At 40.6% G+C, this 19,264-nt stretch overlaps 3 protein-coding genes across 3 annotated transcripts; all 3 read left to right on the top strand.

Moving 5' to 3' along the window:
* Positions 1 to 4,276: 4,276 nt before the first annotated feature.
* On the top strand, positions 4,277 to 4,920 carry LOC311358399 (gamma-crystallin M1-like; the record flags this gene model as incomplete). The annotated part of the gene is made up of 2 exons (XM_084478419.1): positions 4,277 to 4,531; positions 4,648 to 4,920. The coding sequence occupies exons 1-2, from the start codon at positions 4,328 to 4,330 to the stop codon at positions 4,918 to 4,920; spliced, it is 477 nt and encodes a 158-aa protein (XP_084334545.1). The 5' UTR covers positions 4,277 to 4,327.
* A 5,969-nt stretch (positions 4,921 to 10,889) lies between these two features.
* LOC311358880 (gamma-crystallin M1-like) lies at positions 10,890 to 11,523 on the top strand (the record flags this gene model as incomplete). Its single annotated transcript, XM_084478980.1, has 2 exons — positions 10,890 to 11,144; positions 11,248 to 11,523. The coding sequence occupies exons 1-2, from the start codon at positions 10,941 to 10,943 to the stop codon at positions 11,521 to 11,523; spliced, it is 480 nt and encodes a 159-aa protein (XP_084335106.1). The 5' UTR covers positions 10,890 to 10,940.
* Positions 11,524 to 17,404: 5,881 nt separating this feature from the next.
* Positions 17,405 to 18,066, top strand: LOC311358883 (gamma-crystallin M1-like; the record flags this gene model as incomplete). The annotated part of the gene is made up of 2 exons (XM_084478983.1): positions 17,405 to 17,659; positions 17,794 to 18,066. Exons 1-2 carry the CDS (start codon positions 17,456 to 17,458, stop codon positions 18,064 to 18,066), a joined length of 477 nt encoding a protein of 158 aa, XP_084335109.1. The 5' UTR covers positions 17,405 to 17,455.
* Positions 18,067 to 19,264: the final 1,198 nt, after the last annotated feature.

The following is a 19,264-nucleotide window of genomic DNA, read 5'->3' as shown; positions in this document are numbered from 1 at the left end:
AAATAAATATAAATCTGGTTATTTGACCATCTGTAAGGTATAGGGCTGGGTTCAAATAATCGATTTTCTGATTTAAAATCGATCTTCATTTGAATGTTCCGATATCGATTAATAAAATCCTTCCAGATCCAGATCTTTTAATATATGCCTTTTCCCATGGATTCGTGAAGTCTCACCGTTAGTCTCGTGTGGTCAGCCATTGGCCATTGGAGCTGCATCTAGCTGAACTGTTGTCCGAGGCGATATAAGAGTGGGAGTTTACAAACAAAGACCCAGCCATCGTAATGGACAATGCTGCGAATATGGTTCATGCTGTGGAATTGATGGAGCTGTTGCACATTGGCTGTTTCGCGCAAACACTCAATTTAGCCTCACAAGCAGCTCTCAAAATTCCAGCTGTTGCGCGCTTGCTTGGCCGAGTCAGGCGCATTGCTTCATTTTTTCATTGTATTTCATCGTACTGATTGTTGGTTTACTTTTACTTATTAATTTATGGTTGTTTGTCTCTTTTGGTCGTAGTTCCTTTTTCAATTCGGCGCAACGTTACTTTTCCCAGGGACCGATTTGCCAGCGATACTGCCTTCTCAGGCAGTATGCTATTGCGCAGGCACGCAGCCTGCGTAATAGTCCCTTCACAAGCTCTCATTCCACACCGTACGAGACAGACGCTGGTAGTGTGAAGCTGTCTCTGCATCTCAGACATCGCTTCCGCAGGCATTTTCCAAAGCCAGTCCTTACGACAAAAAAAGCCAGCGGTGGAACAAGATAACAAACGCTGTCACTGTTTACCTGTGTAAGGACATGGTTCCCTTTCAAAATGTTGATAGAAAGGGCTTTAAAGGGATGGTCAAAACACTCGATCCCAGGTACGCGTTACCTGCTGCCCACACACACTTCAGCCAAATTGAGATGCAAAAACTAAACAGCAAGGTCCAAGTGGAGAAATATACCCATACTATCCATACTGGAAGTAACTTAAAAAAAAAAAGATTTTGCGTTTTTTTTCTATTGCAGTTTTGCTCAATAAATGTTCTTAAAATACTTCTGTACTATGTGAAATATTTCCTTGCAATACAAAAATACAGTAATAGCTGCCTAACCAATATTTTACCCCTTCAGAAGCATTTATATCGAAATTAGAATATAAGATTAACATACCGTGATATAATACCGTTACCGTCTATGCCTCAAATCATACCATGATATAAATTGTAGTCCATACCGTACAGCTCTACACTGAAGATATGTATACATGGTTCATATATGGGATTTGTTAACCTATTCAAGGTTGTTCTCTCTCTATCTCAGGGTGCTGCTCAGATCTGTTCAGATTGTCATGTCCTTTCACTACATTCGCTGTTGCAGTTACAGTACTTACTTGACTTCCGTACAGATACAAATAAGATATAATGTAAGCCTGACAGGCTGTTGGTCATGTTTAATAAAAAGTACATTAATGTTACTGCTTTGGGGTCAATTCTTAATGTAAACATTAATATTTTTAATAATGCACCAGGTTAGAGGGTTCCTTGTACAATTTACAGCATTAGTTCTATGAGAATCTATTTCATATCCAAGCAAAATTGGTATTGTAACTGAAATATCCCTAACCAAATCAATATTGAATCGAATCAAATCGAATTGGAGATTAAATCGAACCTGGACCTTGTGAATCGCAATCAAATCGATTCGGGAAATCAGTGGCGATACCCAGCCCTAGTAAGGTAACAAGTATGGCGATATTGAGGAAGACATTCAAACTCAAACATTGAATCAATTAACAATATGCATTGCATAACAATTTACATATCTAATAAATAAGCCATTATTTTGCAGGACTATACAAATGTGTAACTATCTTCTGATTGCATACCTGAACCAAACCAACAGCATTTTCGGCAATGTATAATTGTTTTAGAAGAAAAGGTAAATTATATGATCTCTTTGATTTTTTTTAATCCAAAAAAACACTAATGAAAATTGTAAAACCAAGTACACAAATAAGCATGGTAACAAATGGGAAGTAATCATATAACCCAATTTAAGATGAGTTGCATTCTGTAATTTTAGAGAATACAAATTTCCTTCCTCAAACACTACAACTGAAAATCGTCATTATTTCTTACCAACAACTAAATCCAATCAACACAGAAACAATACAATACATTTGCATACAAATGTATACAAATTCGTTATTTCCACTCATCAACGCATGATGTTTTAGGAATAATTTAGATAAATGTTAGCATCTAAGGATTAATTATCTGACAACTATTCAACAGTCTCACAGAGGGATTCCAGGAGTTGGTTTAAAGCTGAGGCTTCCAGTAATTAACAGCCCAAATTTAGACCAAATGGGCCCCAAGCCTCAATTCCCTAACTCTTTCTGATGCTTTTTCCATCTCCACAACTAACTTTTCCACAGCCTGAGTGCTATTGTGACCTATCCTCCCTTCCAATCATTCTTCTTTCAGGGCTCCTTGCTATTCAAGCTAAGGCCTTCCCCACAGACAACCCCTGTATAGAGAGGCTGATTCAAACACATCTCATTCTTCACGTCTGGACCTTTGACAACTGAAAAAGTTGAATGGGAATCAATGGCGATATATAGAAAAAAAAGTCAGATGTACAAGACAGTCAATCAACTTAAAGTATGTGGAAAAAGGGAGCAAAATGAACGCAAGCACACTTGATGACTGTGTTTTCATATGTATGGTTAATAGCCCACTATAGTCTGTTTCAATCTGTTGACATTTCTGTACCCAGTTGTAGAATGTGTACATCAATTTAATAATAAATATGCATTTTCATTGACGCAGAAAATTAAATTTAAATTAGACATCCCTGCTAGGAACATTTCATTGAGATTCAGAAATGAAAACTTTTTTAAGCAATCGCCATTAACTCCCACAGAACTTTTTCAGTTTCTAGAGTCCAAACGTGATGCATGAGATGGGGACTTAGCCAGTCTGTTAGCCTTGTGAGATCATCCTGATCTTGCGAGTACACATACTGTTCCTTTCTGCATTGTCATTCTCGCTCTGACCCCAATGAAAGCCTCTTCCAAAAAATAAGAGCGTTCCCACCAGCACTCCGGGAGTGAGTTTCATTTGATGATAGCCAAGGAATACCACCGCCTGCCGCAAAAGGCTTTTTCTGAGAGGGGAATATGTTTTGCTTTACTTCAACTTCGACAAGAGCAAGGAGAGCAAGACCAGCACTTATAGTTATTTTATCCGTTTTGTTTTTTAAGAAAATAAGGCCTGCCCATGTCTCAACACAGGTGAAATTATTGCCCAGTGGCTAAGAGATGCCCTGAGCTCATGGAACCTTGCCGACTTATTTGCATGCCTACTGACAGCGGCTCCAACATGGTTAAAGCTCTGAAAGACAATGCGTGGCCCAACCTCCAATGCTTTGGACACAGATTGCACAATGCCATCGGTAAGAATCCAATGGCTATGCATCAAGTGACATTTTTTTCCATTCGCAAGAATTAATTAAGTAATTAATGTATGATGTAATTAATGCATCATATCAAGCCAATATTTTCACAAAATGTGCCCGCCCTCACCCCTAATTACTATTGGACAGGCAAGCATTGTTTTTAGCATTTAGCTTATAGTAAAAGTTGAACTCTTGGACATGTCTTCACTGGTTGACCCAAGGTTCCGCACAAACTACATTGACCCAGACAAGGTGGAACAAGTAAAAAAAAGGGCAGTTGCTCAAAAAAGATATGGTTACGTGTTTACTCTTTGTATTGTACTATATTAACGTCAGATGTATTGCATGTAAACATATTTTTGAGAACATTTAATAAAGAACTAATAAACATGGGCACGATTGAAAATTTCAAGTTGATATTTGAATCCTCTTAAAATTTTTCAAAGAAGCATCCATCAATACGTTCATTTAGCTCAACCCTGTTAAGAGCATGTGGAAGCTTCTCAATGGGCTTCTACAGTATGTTGAGTCAGGGTCATGAGTCAGTAGTTTGAACAATAGGGGCTGTCATGCAGTTTTTGGGTCTTTTCAGGTATAAATGTAGGGGCTTGACACAGGTAGAGCATCAGTTCACGAACCGATCTCTGAAAGACCACCAACACCGCAATCATGATGGGCAAGGTATATATATATATACATATTTATTTATTTATACATATATAGTATTAACAAAAATAATTGATTTGTGTTAGCAATGACATGATACAGATTAAAGCCAACTAGTTAAATTTAGAAATGGAATAAACTATGCCTGACAAATTCTTTGTTTCAGATCACTTTCTACGAGGAGAAGAACTTCCAGGGTCGCTCCTATGAGTGCATGAGCGACTGCTCCGACATGTCCTCCCACATGAGCAGGTGCCAGTCCTGCAGGGTGGAGAGTGGCTGCTTCATGCTCTACGAGAGGAACAATTACATGGGCCAGCAGTTCTTCATGAGGAGGGGAGAGTACAACGACATGCACCGCATGCAGAGCATGGGAATGATGTTTGACAACATCAGGTCCTGCAGAATGATCCCCTTTGTAAGAGAAATCACAGTTAAACTTTTACTCTGCTGTTACTTTCAGCTAATTCAGCTGTTACATTGACTGTGTTGATGACTCTGCTGACACTGTTTCTCTGAACTTCTGCATTACAGCACAGAGGCCAGTTCAGGATGAAGATCTACGAGAGGGAGAACTTCGGTGGTCAGTTCCATGAGATGATGGACGACTGTGACAACATCCAGGATCATTACCGCATGTCCGACTGCCAGTCCTGCCACGTGATGGACGGACACTGGCTGATGTACGAGCAGCCCCAGTACAGAGGCAGGATGATGTACATGAGGCCCGGAGAGTACAGGAGCTTCAGGGAGATGATGAGCGGCCAGAGGTTCATGAGCATGAGGCGTATCACTGACATGTGTTAGTTTCATCATCAATAAAACATGAGCTAACTTCAATTTGCTGGATTTCTTGCTCCTTATTTTTAGTGAAATAGGTCCACTGAGCATACAGAAGACCATCAGAGCAACATTTGAAAGCCAACCTTGAAAGACATGAACCACTGATCACACAGATTCCATGAGTTGGCCTAATGTCAGAACCAAGACTTCCAAAGGCCTATCACTCTGAGGTTTATCAAAGATGAACTATCACTTTAATCACAGAATGGTAACGTTAGAGAAGGTATAGCAGTGTATTAAATGTCATGTGAACCACCATCCCTGGACCCCCATTTCAATATTTCCAACCCATCAATTTGTCACCTTTGATTTGAGACTCTCCACCTAGCCAGGGTATCTTCTAAACGGTTCCTCCAACATAGCCTCATGAGACCATCCTTATGTTCATGGTTGTGTTTAGCAATGATTATTATCCTCAATGGACAGCAATTTATTTCCTCATATTGTTAAAAAAACTCTAGACTGTGGATCCTTATCTTGTCAACTCCCTCCAGCGAGCGTTGATTGATCCAACATTATTTTAGTTTTCCGAAAATGGTCTCACGAGACTACCATCACCTCAGAAGTGGTCTGGGTGATCCAACCATTGTATCCACCTCCACTTGCTTCACTAAAATATCCATTACCGATTAATTTATCAAAATTACTTTGTTATGCAGATCTGATATTAGACATTTTGTAGTACTTTTGTGTAAATTCACTGATATTTTGTCCACATGCTCTGCACCAACCAATAAACATTGATTCCAAAAGACATTTTGAGTATGCATATAAATAGGGATGCACCGATTGTGAAATTCTGGGCCGATACTGATGTTTAAAATAGCAATTTGGCCAATAAACGATGCCAATGTTTTTGTTGTTGTTGTTATTATTTATTCCACCTTTACACGCACGTGCTTGCCTTTGACCTCAATGAATTGAAAATGACAACTTTTTATCGGATTGCTCCAGACTCGCCATTTCTACTGCTTCATCGAATCTGTTTGGTGTTTGTGTGTGCGTGTGCGTGTGGCACGCGTATCCTGGCTTGTGTGTAAAAACACTGGCTCCGATTGGCTACCAAGAAACATGATTCTGCCTTAGCCAATCATAATCGCTTATCACGTTGTTAAACCACCCGGTCTCCTCACTATCAGTTTGTGTGGAGCCAGGGGTGCTTTCGGATTACGCAGTTTATTCAATCAATTCATAGTAACGCACCGCATTTAACGGTCAGTAACGGTAACGGCGTTGTAACTACGAAAACAGCAATTAGTTAGATTACCCTGTTACTGAAAAAATAACAGTGTTACCTAACACCGTTATTTTAAACTGTGTTATTACAAACACTGATCAAATCTCATCAGCCATTTGAAAAGCAGACATGGAGAAGTGTACAACGATTACCTGAAAGCCAATAAAAAACTGAGAAATGAATGGGACACCAAGAAAGCACAAACCACCACCAGCAAAACTCAGTCAATAACCACAGCATTTGAGAAAGGGAAAAAATTCCCCAGCGCCAAAGCTAAAGGGATCACTAACAAGGTGATGGAGTTCATCGCATTAGATGACCAACCTTTCTCCGCTGTGGGGGATGTGGGGTTTCGAGGGGAAAAGGGTTTCGAGTGAAATGTCACTGGAACATGTCTTACAAACTGCTTTCTCCGAGACAGTGAAATACTCCCACACGACTGACATTTTCTTTCACTTTTATTTGTAAACAAACCACACGTGCGTGTGGCACCCGCCCACTTACGTCATCACACCAGAGGCGTGTCCAACCAGCGGCTGTTATGGGTGGTATTAGTAGCCTACCACCTGTTGCATCTTCTCCGAAACTGCACGTCAGACCGCAAATAACCAACACAACCTTTAGCCAGCGCAAAATTGATATGACACATCGGCCACTGCCATCAGTGAATGTCATCCTATTTCCCGATAGGCCGATGGCAGTCAACAACGTGAATATTGGCCGTTACCGATGTTCGTCCAATAAATCGGTGCATCCCTACATATAAACAATATTTCTTTTTGGTGGTCTCATGATACTACCTCCACCTCTGAAGTGATGCAGTTCATTAAAAGTACCTTATAAGTTTGATTGAGTTGCTTACTTTATCTGAGCTTTAACTACAACTAATTAATTACTAATAAAACATTGGATATATGCCAACACAATATATATGGACCCCGAAAACGAAATAAAATGAAAACGTACAAATCAAAACGGACAATCTTGAAGCTACTGTCTGCCTTGGTTTATTCTCAGGTAGGTAACGGAAAAGAAAAGAGCCAAACAAACAATAAACTAGACTTATAACTCCAGCTGGGAAAACAACGATGAACGACACAAAAAGTGATGAAATGTTGTCCACTCAGCAATAAATAATACAACTTGTCTCAATGTCCAAACGCCTTTGGCTAGCTTGTTCACCAAAAGGAGGAAGTGGAAGTGAAGGTCAGGTTATACATGTCCATTCGTTACAAGTATGTAAACCAAACTTCATGCATAGTCACCATTCATAGTTTTTTCTCAAGGGATTCTGGGAAGGCTCGCGTGCGGGCGGGTGATCGCAGCATGTGTAAAGTGGAGGGACAGAAGTTGAACTTCACTTAATTTTATGGAAATTATCGCATCTCGGCCATACAATTGGACAATCCACATTCAGTGACTACTGGCGGACCATACGAGTGTTGTCGAGATATTTGATTTTTTTAACTTCAATGTGATACCTTGAAAAATATCGATATTTGATACCATTTTCTAGACCACAGGGAAAACTTCTGTTTTTCAGAAAATAACATACCCAAAGTAAATAGAGTATATCTCCACAACTGCAAGGGTTATAATGTCATCTTGGTGCCAAAAGAAAGATTGTTGTGCAAGTGAAATATTCAATGTGGATACTACTTGGTTAGAGTGAATAAGCTGGATGATTGATTTCCACCTGAAATAATTATCAGTTGGTCATTATCAGTTAGTAGCACTGTAGTACTATGAGACACAAACAGTTAGATCTTACAATTTTGACAGTCGACAACTCTATAGAAAGTTCAGGGAAAATATAATTTAATGAAACCAAACCAAACACTCGCAAATACACATATGGCCACTAGATAGTGCAGAAGGACATGTGTTCTGATTGAAGGCAATTTACCTATTTCCTCAGAAACCTCTGAGTCATTGATTGTATACACCATGTTTAGTTGCAAAAATGGGCCCAGACACTGGATTATCTGTTTATGGTGGTTTTATGCGATCAAACTCAACTTTGTGGACAAAACAGGACATCATTTTTCATTGTAAAAATAAAAAGGGGACGTTTTTTCTTAAGTTATTATTTGCAAGGTTTAGTCACAGAGTGATATGGTTTGGACTGTTGGAACCAGTGAAGGATCAGCTTTAATATAATGCATAGTTTGTGTAGGTCAAATTTCGTGAAAAAGATCGCTATTGGTGTGCATGTGCAGTTATGAAACCCAAAACCTTGTTCTTGCATATGGGTATATATTAGTGCTGGGTGGTATGACCAAAAATTTATATCACAGTATTTTTCTAAATTTCGGTTTTCATGGTATATGACAGTATTTTTTTTTTCAAGCATAATCAGGTGTTCACTAATGCTGCCACTAAGGACTTATTTTATAACGACAAATCCTTTGATGAGTCGACTAATCTAAACGATTAATTAAAAATAAATTGTTATTTTTTTTTTATAATAATTAAAAAATAATAATAATAAATACGCGCTGAAAGCAGGCAGTCCCACAGCTATGCTGCTCGTGTTTACACTTGAAGCGAATAAGCAACGCTGTTTTTGATTTGTTTATTTGGTTTTGAACGAATAGTTTTGGATGCATGCATCAGCTTTGAGGGTTTGTTACTTTTAAATCGCATACGCTCGCAACACACCCACACACACGTTCATTCATTCACGGCCGCACCCACTACAACCTGCCAATCTTCAATCAAAACAACATCAAGTAAGTGATGCCGCACGCAGTCGTACCATGCGTGTTTAGAAGCGCAACATTGAAAAGGGTCCCGTCTGAAATAGTCGTGCAGCGTAGCGTTCCAAATGTTGTGTAATCAAATACCGATATGGTGGTATATTAAAAATTCATATCATAACGAAATTACACGCCGGTATTCGGTGTGAACCGGAATACCGCCCAGCACTAGTATAAATGCTTTTTTTGACTTTCATTGATAATTTGCCTCAAATCCAAAATACTTCTAAACAGCACTCCTTCTGTTTTCTTTCTCTACCAAAACCGGTCGTGGAGGATCTTCACTTAACATGCTAGCTGTGTTGGCTAACTTGTAGTTAACACCGTCACACAGAGCACTGAGACTAGAGCCGAACTACTGTGAGTGAGTGACAGGAGGCGGTACTCTGTTGGCACTGTAGCGACGTATGTGAGTGAGAGGAGGCGGGGCTATGTGGGCTACTGTAGCAATGTGTGTCTGTTAACAGCTGTCAGAGAGAAGAAGAAAAAAAGCGATAAAACGCAGCTGGTATTTGAGTATCAATACTGCATAGAATGATTATCGAAACCGTTTCAAATTTATATTTTTGACAACACTAGACCATACACACTCGTGGAGGAATTTTATTTCCTAGTTTTAAGCACTTCCATCGACAAAGTGGTAAACTCCCTCAAGCAGCCACTAGAGAATACAGGGGGTTGCCATGCTTGAGGCCTCTCGTTTGGTGGGGCCGAGCCGTTAGCCTTGTAAGATCACCCTGACCTTGCGAGTACCCATACTGTTTCTTTCTGCATATTCATTCTGGCCTTGACCCCATTGAAAGCCTCTTCCAAAAAAAAGACAAAAGATAGGTCCAACCAGTATTCGGGGAGCGAGTTTTTGTTGATGATAGCCAAGGAATACCGCAGTCTCCCGAATTACGAATAAACATGGTGGTGCCCAGAGTTTCGCAATGTAAACTGTTTATCCCGATTAAGACAGAATAATTGTAAAAGATTTACAGAAATGTAAACAAAGGCATTTTCTGAGAGTTTTTTTTTGCTTTGCTTCAAACCATATATGGCAAGTGCAAAAAGAGCAAGTGTGTCACTTAGTTATTTAATCCGTTTGGCTAAGGCCAAACTAATTCATTGAAAAAAGCTAACATCTGGATGGTCTCACAAGGGTCTTCCTGCATAGCCTAGTAGATCGAAACACCTCCTTATCCGGGAGGGCTTTAGAAATAGAAGTCCAATATATCATCCTTATATATATATATATATATATATTAGATGATATATATTAATATAAACCTTTTGTTAATGTGTCCTTTGTTTCATTCTTTGATTTCATGTTTCGGCAGGAAGTATCCGCATGGATCTTGCCAAGGAAAGAGAGGTGGCAGACAGGCTTCCTTAAGACAGCCTTACTGAGTTATACTTAGCTTTATTGTAAAAAAGATATGGTAACATGTGTTTACTCTTTGTTTTTGATTAATTGCGCTGTGAAAACATTGTTAGGAAAATGTAATAAAGAATTAAAAAATATTTGACCTGATTGAAAGTTCAAGTTATATTTTAAATCTCTTAAAGTTTTTCAGTGAACCATCAAATTATACGTTAAATTAGCTCAACCCTGTTAAGAGCATGTGGAAGCTTCTCAATAGGCTTCTACAGTACGTTGAGTCAGAGTCATGAGTCAGTAGTTTGAACAATAGGGGACGTTACACAGTCTTTGGGTCTGTTCAGGTATAAATGTAGGGGCTTGACACAGGTAGAGCAGCAGTTCACCAACCGATCTCTGAGAGACCACCAACACCGCAATCATGATGGGCAAGGTATATAACTATATATATATTGTATTTATATAATAACATTAAATATATTGTAGATTAAATATTGTATAAAACTTGTAATTATCAATAAGTAATAGCATAATGTTCTGTAATGATATACCATGCATGACAAATTATTTGTTTCAGATCACTTTCTACGAGGAGAAGAACTTCCAGGGTCGCTCCTATGAGTGCATGAGCGACTGCTCCGACATGTCCTCCTACATGAGCAGGTGCCAGTCCTGCAGGGTGGAGAGTGGCTGCTTCATGCTCTACGAGAGGAACAACTACATGGGCCAGCAGTTCTTCATGAGGAGGGGAGAGTACAACGACATGCACCGCATGCAGAGCATGGGAATGATGTTTGACAACATCAGGTCCTGCAGAATGATCCCCTTCGTAAGAAATCACAGTTCAACTTTTACTCTGAACTAGTTTAACTATTACATTGACTGTGTTGATGACTCTGCTGACACTGTTTCTCTCAACCTCTGCATTACAGCACAGAGGCCAGTTCAGGATGAAGATTTACGAGAGGGAGAACTTCGGTGGTATGTCCAATGAGATGATGGACGACTGTGACAACATCCAGGATCGTTACCGCATGTCCGACTGCCAGTCCTGCCACGTGATGGACGGACACTGGCTGATGTACGAGCAGCCCCACTACAAGGGCAGGATGATGTACATGAGGCCCGGAGAGTACAGGAGCTTCAGGGATATGGGCATGAGCGGCCAGAGGTTCATGAGCATGAGGCGTATCACTGACATGTGTTAGTTTCATCATCAATAAAACATGATCTAACTTAAATTTGCTGGATTTCTTGCTTGTTATTTTTAGTGAAATAGGACCACAGCATTAAGAAGACCATCACAGCAACATTTGAAAGCCAACCTTGAGCGTTTTGAACCACTGATCTCACAGAGAGATTCAATGAGTTGGCCTAATGTCAGAACCAAGGCTTCCAAAGGCCTATCCCTCTGAGGATTATTAGGTGAATTTAGGTTAACATCTCATTGTTTTTATTTCCACTCATCAGTAAGACAAACACAATGTACCTTTCAAACTAGATTCAATGTTGTAAGTAAAATTATCAGAACAATACAAACATTCAGTACTATCAAAAACATGCTTCTTGTTTAAAGTTTTTTTAAATGCTAACGGGTAAAAAAACTAAAAATATATATATATTTTTATTTATTTAATTTTTGTATTCGGTGACCCAATTCAAATCTCCCAGTCTTTGGGAAAGACTATTCTAAGGGCGCACTCACACTAGGCAAAGTTGCCCTGTATGCCATATGTATTGCCATACTCAAGTACGAGTGCCGCTGGCCTGTGCTCACACTAGGCAATCTCAACTGGGCCTGAGTACGGTTGCCTCTTGTACATACAGGTTGCGTATCTGTGTGTGTGCGTGTGTGTGCTCATTAGCATCTGTACCGTGGCCTGAGCACACCTCTACGAAGTGTACTGAGGCCACGGAATTGGCGTGCTCACACTATCTAGACTTTAGGGGGCAAACGTACTCGGGCACGGTACAGATGGCCTAGTGTGAGTGGGCCCTAAGGTTCCTCCACCTTAGCCTCGTGAGACCATCCTGATATTCACGGTTGATTTTAGCATGATCAATAGTAGGGATGGGCATCATTAATTGATCATCGATCATTGATCGTTAAGAATTTTAATCACATGATATTTTTAGCAATCAAAATAATTGTTAATTTTTTTTGCGAGAACGGAACCGCCAAATGCACTGCCGTTGCTTACAGTATCAAGATTAGCCTAAACATGAAGCGGTCGAAAATCGATTCTTTGATGCATCGCGATTCTCTCTAGAACGATTCCGTCTCCATGCAGATGCCTGCGGGTTCTCTGTGCAGAGAACCAACTTTATCTAATATAAAATATTAGACAAGGTAATTCATCTGCTGATTGTCTTTAATGATCATCACAAAAGTAGGAAGTGATTAGCAAACTCTGAGTAACAAACTCAGATGTATATATATTTTTGAAAATCATGCATGGATATGTACAAAAACGTTTTTTTGCATTGATAATCATTTTAGAATCGAATCGTTGACCTCTGAATCGGAATTGAATCGTGAGGTGCCAAGAGAGTGCCCCCGAGCATGTTAACATGCTTATATTCCTCAACAAAAATCTGTAGGCTGGATGTACTCCAGCTACTTTGTTATGGGGACACTCACCACCGTATTCAAGTATCTCTTTTTTTTTTAAGAGCGCCATTCCTTTAAGAGCGCCATAGGTTAATTTCTCGGCTTCCATGAGTGCCACATAAGCATACATTTATTATTATTTTCTTGTTGGTTGTTGGAATAAAGATTTCATTGAGGAAAAACATGCTGTATTTTGTATTTTCGACCAACAGGAATTTTTAATCTAGCCTATAAATTTTTTTAGAATTGATCGTTAATTTTATCAATGATCGATAAAGGAAATTTCATGGTCAACTCCCTCGAGCGAGCGTTGATTGATCCAAGCATTATTTTAATGTTTTCCAAAAATGGTCTCACGGGACTTCCTCCACCTCAGAAGTGATGCAGTTCAATAAGACAAGGAAAAACTTAAAGGACACTGCCGGTCTGGGTGATCTAACCATTTTATCTGTCTCCCCTTGCTTCACTAAAATATCCATTACGATTCAACTATCAAAATCTTTGCTATGCTGATTCTACATTTCGCACAAACATAAGACATTTTGTAGTACTTTTATGGAATTTACTCTAAATTTTGTCCACACTCTCTTTATCAACCGATAAAGATTGATTCCAAAAGACAGTGGCAGTAGTTTTTATAGCAGTGCAATGTGTTGAATCCAAAGATATGAATTAATCTAGGCAATTCTGAGTATGCACATAGATGAAATCTAATAAATTACATTCTTAGAGGCATTTTGAAAGGATGTGTTTTTGACAATTTAGAATGAGAATTGATCAAACACAAATCCAACACAAACACAAATCAAACACAAATCCAAGTTAAGATTCAATTATTGTGTCATATACATACATATATAAATATATATCAGTGGCGGCTGGTGGTTTTTAAAGTGAGGGAGGAAGGACTGCGCGCTTGGTTGCCATTGGCCTGCTTGCACTGTTACTGTGTGTTCACACCGCACTTTGTCCCATTTCGCCTATTCGCGTGAATAGGCGAATGTTGCCGCGCGACAAATCATAATCTGTCGCTGTGCATTTTTGTGTGCATTCGCGGGGCAAATTTTTTTTTGCCTGCCAACAGTCATTCATGCCAATTCATTCTCATCAACCATGGCCGAGATGTGACAGACAAAAAAATTCGCCCGATTCGCGTCTCCACATTCACTTTGCATTGAAACGTGTCACGGGGCGAAGTGCGGTGTGAACACACCTTTAGTGGAGTATGGTGGTGATGTGTGTGGCAAGTATGTGAGGCTGGCTTTACACTCCACCGTTGCGTTTCCGTCTAAAGGGTTAACAATGCAAAAGGTGTGCTCTGAGCTGCTCACTCTGGCTCTCGTCCCGTACGCGTTTACGTCACATCCACGTGCAGTACAGGCAAACCACAACAAACATGTCAGATTTCACACACTTTTGCGTCACCGTATGCACGCAGCAGTGTTTCCCACAGACAAGGTAGCAATGTGTGGCGGAGTTGTTGACGGGGGGGGGGGGGGGGGGATTATAGGCTGGCAGAGTTGTTGACGGGGGGGGGGTCTCGTTTTTTGCCCGTGCCTAAAACCGCCGTTTCAGGGTGTTTTGGTGAACTACAAAATAGCAGGGAGGGATAATCATGTGAATAAAATTTATACAAATCCACCAGTGGCAGCATTGTACTTTGAAAGCTGGTGGGCAGCATGTCTTGGACTACAAGGGTAGAAGGAAAGGATGCAAAGCCAATTAGTCAAATCAGGCCTACTCTTGATTTATAAAACTAAATAAAGAAATCTGCTACAATTATTTTAAGAAAAATTAAGACACAAGACCAAAAGTGATGCCATTTAAAATGCATCATGCTCTGAATCATTCACTAACATCCTTTCCACAATATTAAACAGAACGGTCAGAGTAACAAACAATTAAAAGAACAACAAAAACATAATTTCACAACTATTGACATGGGCTGTAAGCCTAACATTATTTGTGGCAAATGTGGATGTTTCAGAATGTTGGTCATTGTGTTAAGCCAAATAAGATTGAGGGACTTCATTTATAGATCAAGTCAATCCTCCTCGCTGTTGCAAAGATATCAGTGACCTGGTCATACCAAACAGGATATTTTTTAAGTGATTTCAGAATAACGGCGAGTGTAACTCCATGTTTTCACCACCCTTTCAGACGGCTTGGTAACCCAACGGTGGAGTACTGAAAAATGGGTACTCAGCGCATTTATTTCAGCTGACTTTTGGCGGTGGAAACGCCAATATAAGCGAACCGAACTGCACTGCTCGGTGGAAACGCCAATATAAGTGAACAGACACGCACTGTACCGCAACGAACGAACAGTAGCGCACCGCTCGGTGGAAACGAGGCATACGAGCGGGTTTGTTGGTTCTCGTAGCCTAGAGACTTGAGGGGATAAACCCTCCCTCCAGGCTGCTCCACAGCCAGGGCTCCTGCTTATTGGTTCATAGCGCAACCAGGGCTCCAGCCTATTCGTGAATAGACTGCTGGACGCGATTCAGATCCCTTAGCTAGTCCCACCCACTCAGAGTAGGACTTTCCTCCTCTCTCCCATTGACCCCCATGTTATCCACCGGCCGCCAGTAGTTCCCGAGAAATGAATGGGAGCCAATGGAGGCTGAGGGAGGAACGTCCTCCCCGAAGTAATATTCAATAGGCGATAGGGGATGCTAATATCCCTTTACCCAGGGAAACGAACGTTACATATACAAAGGCATTAAAGTAGTCATATTTAAGGGCATTAATTCATTACAGTAGTCTGGGCAATCTACACTTTTTATTCTCAACAATGTTAAGGAGGATCTTCCTCCCTTTCCTCACTGGAGAAGCCTCCACTGATATATATATATATATATATATATAAAGGCAGGGTTTCCCACAGCACTTTACAGCTTAGGTGGGCGACTAAGCAACAGCCAAAAAGGCCAATATATTATCTATATATATATTATATGATATATCAGGGCTTAAATTTTTCAAAATGGGGGGGAATTCCCCCCTTAAGAGCTCCAAATAGGGGGGATTTTTTAAGTTTGGGGGGGACACTACTTGCAAGCTTAATTAGTCTTACATTTGGCCCCCAACACTAATTTAAGGGATTCTCTTCATTAAATTCCTTATACAAATGTCCTCATGTTCTATTATTTTAACTGTGGTGTACTGTGTCTTCTGCTTTATATTTTCTCAGTTGAAACATGAAGAAAAGAAGAAATCAAACACTTTGTTTTCAATTAACTTTTAACCCTTTTACTATGTACTATGGAAACAGTAGTTGCTGACTTATTTTCTTAACTATATACGTTCCTATTAGTTTCTCCCTCTCCTCTCTTATCCTGATGTGCCATGAATGTGTACCGATGGCGCAATACCCGCAATCCCGCACTGAAATTGTAGAGGTACGTTTAAGCCAGCGGCCCATTTTTGCATTAGCCTACTGAAAGCTCATAGCGATCGAAATAATTGCCAAGATCAGCACATGGGTCGTGTACAACTTTTGAGAGGGAGAGAGCAAGAAGGAGGAAGCGCGAAAGGGTTCTGTGTGCCTGCACACGCGAGTGTGTCTGTGTGTTTGTCGCCAGATGAAAGATTGTACAAAGGACAAATGCACCACCGAAATCAGAAGATGTTTTGTCAATAGAGCCAAGTCAATAGACCCAAATTCACACCGTTGCGTTCTTATAAATTTATCAGACAACAAAGTAAAATTTGTGTGGGATTGTCCCACATTATGCTGGCCTGGATTTGAAAAAAATATGCACAATACCTGCAATCCCGTGCTGAAATTTAAGCCCTGTATATTAATGTAAACCTTTTGTTAATGTGTACTCTGTTTCATTATTTGATTTGATTTCTTCTGCCGGATGTATCCACATGGATCCTGCTAAGGAAATAGAGGTGACAGGCTGGCTCCCACCAGACAGCCTCACTCAGTTAGCTTTATTGTAAAAAAGATATGGTATGTATGTGTTCTCTTTGTTTTGAATTTATTGCACAAGAGAATATTGTTGAGAAAATGTAATAAAGAATTTAAAAATATCTGACCGGATTGAAAAATTCCAAGTTAATTTTGAATCCTCTTTAGGTTTTTCAGTGAAGTATCCATCTATATGTTAAATTAGCTCAACCCTGTTAAGAGCATGTGGAAGCTTCTCAATGGGATTTTACAGTACATTGAGTCAGAGTCATGAGTCAGTAGTTTGAACAATAGGAGCCGTCATGCAGTCTTTGGGTCTGTTCAGGTATAAATGTAGGGGCTTGACAGAGGTAGAGCATCAGTTCACCAACCGATCTCTGAGAGACCACCAACACCGCAATCATGATGGGCAAGGTAAAGATATATTAACATAAATCATTGATTTTTTAATATAATAACATTAAATATATTGTACATTAAATATTGCAGCCAACTTGTTATTAGCAATATGTTCACAATGTTCTGTAATGATATACCATGGTTGCCAAATTCTTTGTTTCAGATCATTTTCTACGAGGAGAAGAACTTCCAGGGTCGCTCCTATGAGTGCATGAGCGACTGCATGGACATGTCCTCCCACATGAGCAGGTGCCAGTCCTGCAGGGTGGAGAGCGGCTGCTTCATGGTCTATGAGAAGAACAACTACATGGGCCAGCAGTTCTTCATGAGGAGGGGAGAGTACAGCGACATGCACTGCATGCAGAACATGGGAATGATGTTTGACAACGTCAGGTCCTGCAGAATGATCCCCTTTGTAAGAGAACTCACCAAAAGTTACTCTAAACTGTTACTCAAAACTATTACTCTAACAAAATTCAACTGTTAAATTGACTTTGTTTGCCGTCTGTAATTCAGCTTACACAGTTTCTCTGAACCTCTGCATTACAGCACAGAGGCCAGTTCAGGATGAAGATCTACGAGAGGGAGAACTTCGGTGGTCAGTTCAATGAGATGATGGACGACTGTGACAACATCCAGGATCGTTACCGCATGTCCGACTGCCAGTCCTGCCACGTGATGGACGGCCACTGGCTGATGTACGAGCAGCCCCACTACAAGGGCAGGATGATGTACATGAGGCCCGGAGAGTACAGGAGCTTCAGGGATATGATGAGCGGCCAGAGGTTCATGAGCATGAGGCGTATCACTGACATGTGTTAGTTTCATCATCAATAAAACATGATCTAACTTCAATTTGCTGGATTTCTTGCTTGTTATTTTTAGTGAAATAGGACCCCTGAGCATTAAGAAGACCATCAGAGCAACATTTGGAAGCCAACCTTGAGAGTTTTGAACCACTGATCTCACAGAGAGTTGGCCTAATGTCAGAACCAAGGCTTCCAAAGGCCTATCACTCCGAGATTTATCAAAGATGAACTATCCCGTTATTCACAGAATGTGTAATGGGAGACAAGGTGTAGCAGTGTATTAAATGCTGAGCATTAATACCATCAGAGCAACATTTGAAAGCCAACCTTGAGAGTTTTGAACCACTGATCTCACAGAGAGATTCCATGAGTTGGCCTAATGTCAGAACCAAGCCAAAGGCCTATCCCTCTGCATTTTTCAAATAACATTTGATTACAACCAACAGATTTCAAGTCTTCCCCAATGTGTTAGGGGTTGGGCGTGGGGCCAACAACCCCACCCTGGAAAAAGAACAATCGTTACAGATTTGCGAACAAGAAGCTCAAAAGTAACCCTGGGAGTGGATGGACCCACAGCTGGAGAAAGTATGACGCCTAGTAGGGAAAGCCCTTTGGAAGCTACTAGGCTGACAACCATCATCTCTACCAGGACCACCACTAACATCGGATCATGGAATGTCAGAACCATGTTTGAAACCGGCAAAACAGCTCAAGTGGCAGCCGAGATGAGACGCTACAACCTAGATCTTCTGGGAATCAGTGAGTCTAGGTGAACAGGTGCTGGTCAGAAGAAGCTAGCCACAGGGGAGCTGCTGCTGTTCTCGGGCCACGAGGAAGCAAACGCACCCCACAGCCAAGGAGTGGCCCTGATGTTAACAAAGATAGCGCAGAGAGCTCTCATTGGATGGGAGGCACATGGCCCACGGATCCTCACTGCCTGCTTCCGCACAACAAACAGGAGGATCAACATGGATATCATCCAATGCTATGCCCCAACCAATGAGAGGGAGGGACGTCAAAGAGGATTTCTATAACAGGCTGCTGACCATCATCCAGGCATGCCCAAGACGAAACATCGTCACCATGGGTGACTTCAACGCTAAGATCGGCTGTAACAACCAAGGGCACGAGGAAATAATGGGAAAACAAGGCTTGGGGGAGATGAAAGAGAATGGGGAGAGATTTGCCAACCTATGTGCCACTACCAACCT

The sequence above is a fragment of the Micromesistius poutassou genome (genome assembly GCF_964030765.1).
Source record: "Micromesistius poutassou genome assembly, chromosome: 14".
Lineage (NCBI taxonomy): Eukaryota > Metazoa > Chordata > Actinopteri > Gadiformes > Gadidae > Micromesistius > Micromesistius poutassou.
The sequence above is the reverse complement of the archived record's forward strand: the minus strand, read 5'-3'. Positions and strand labels throughout refer to the sequence as shown.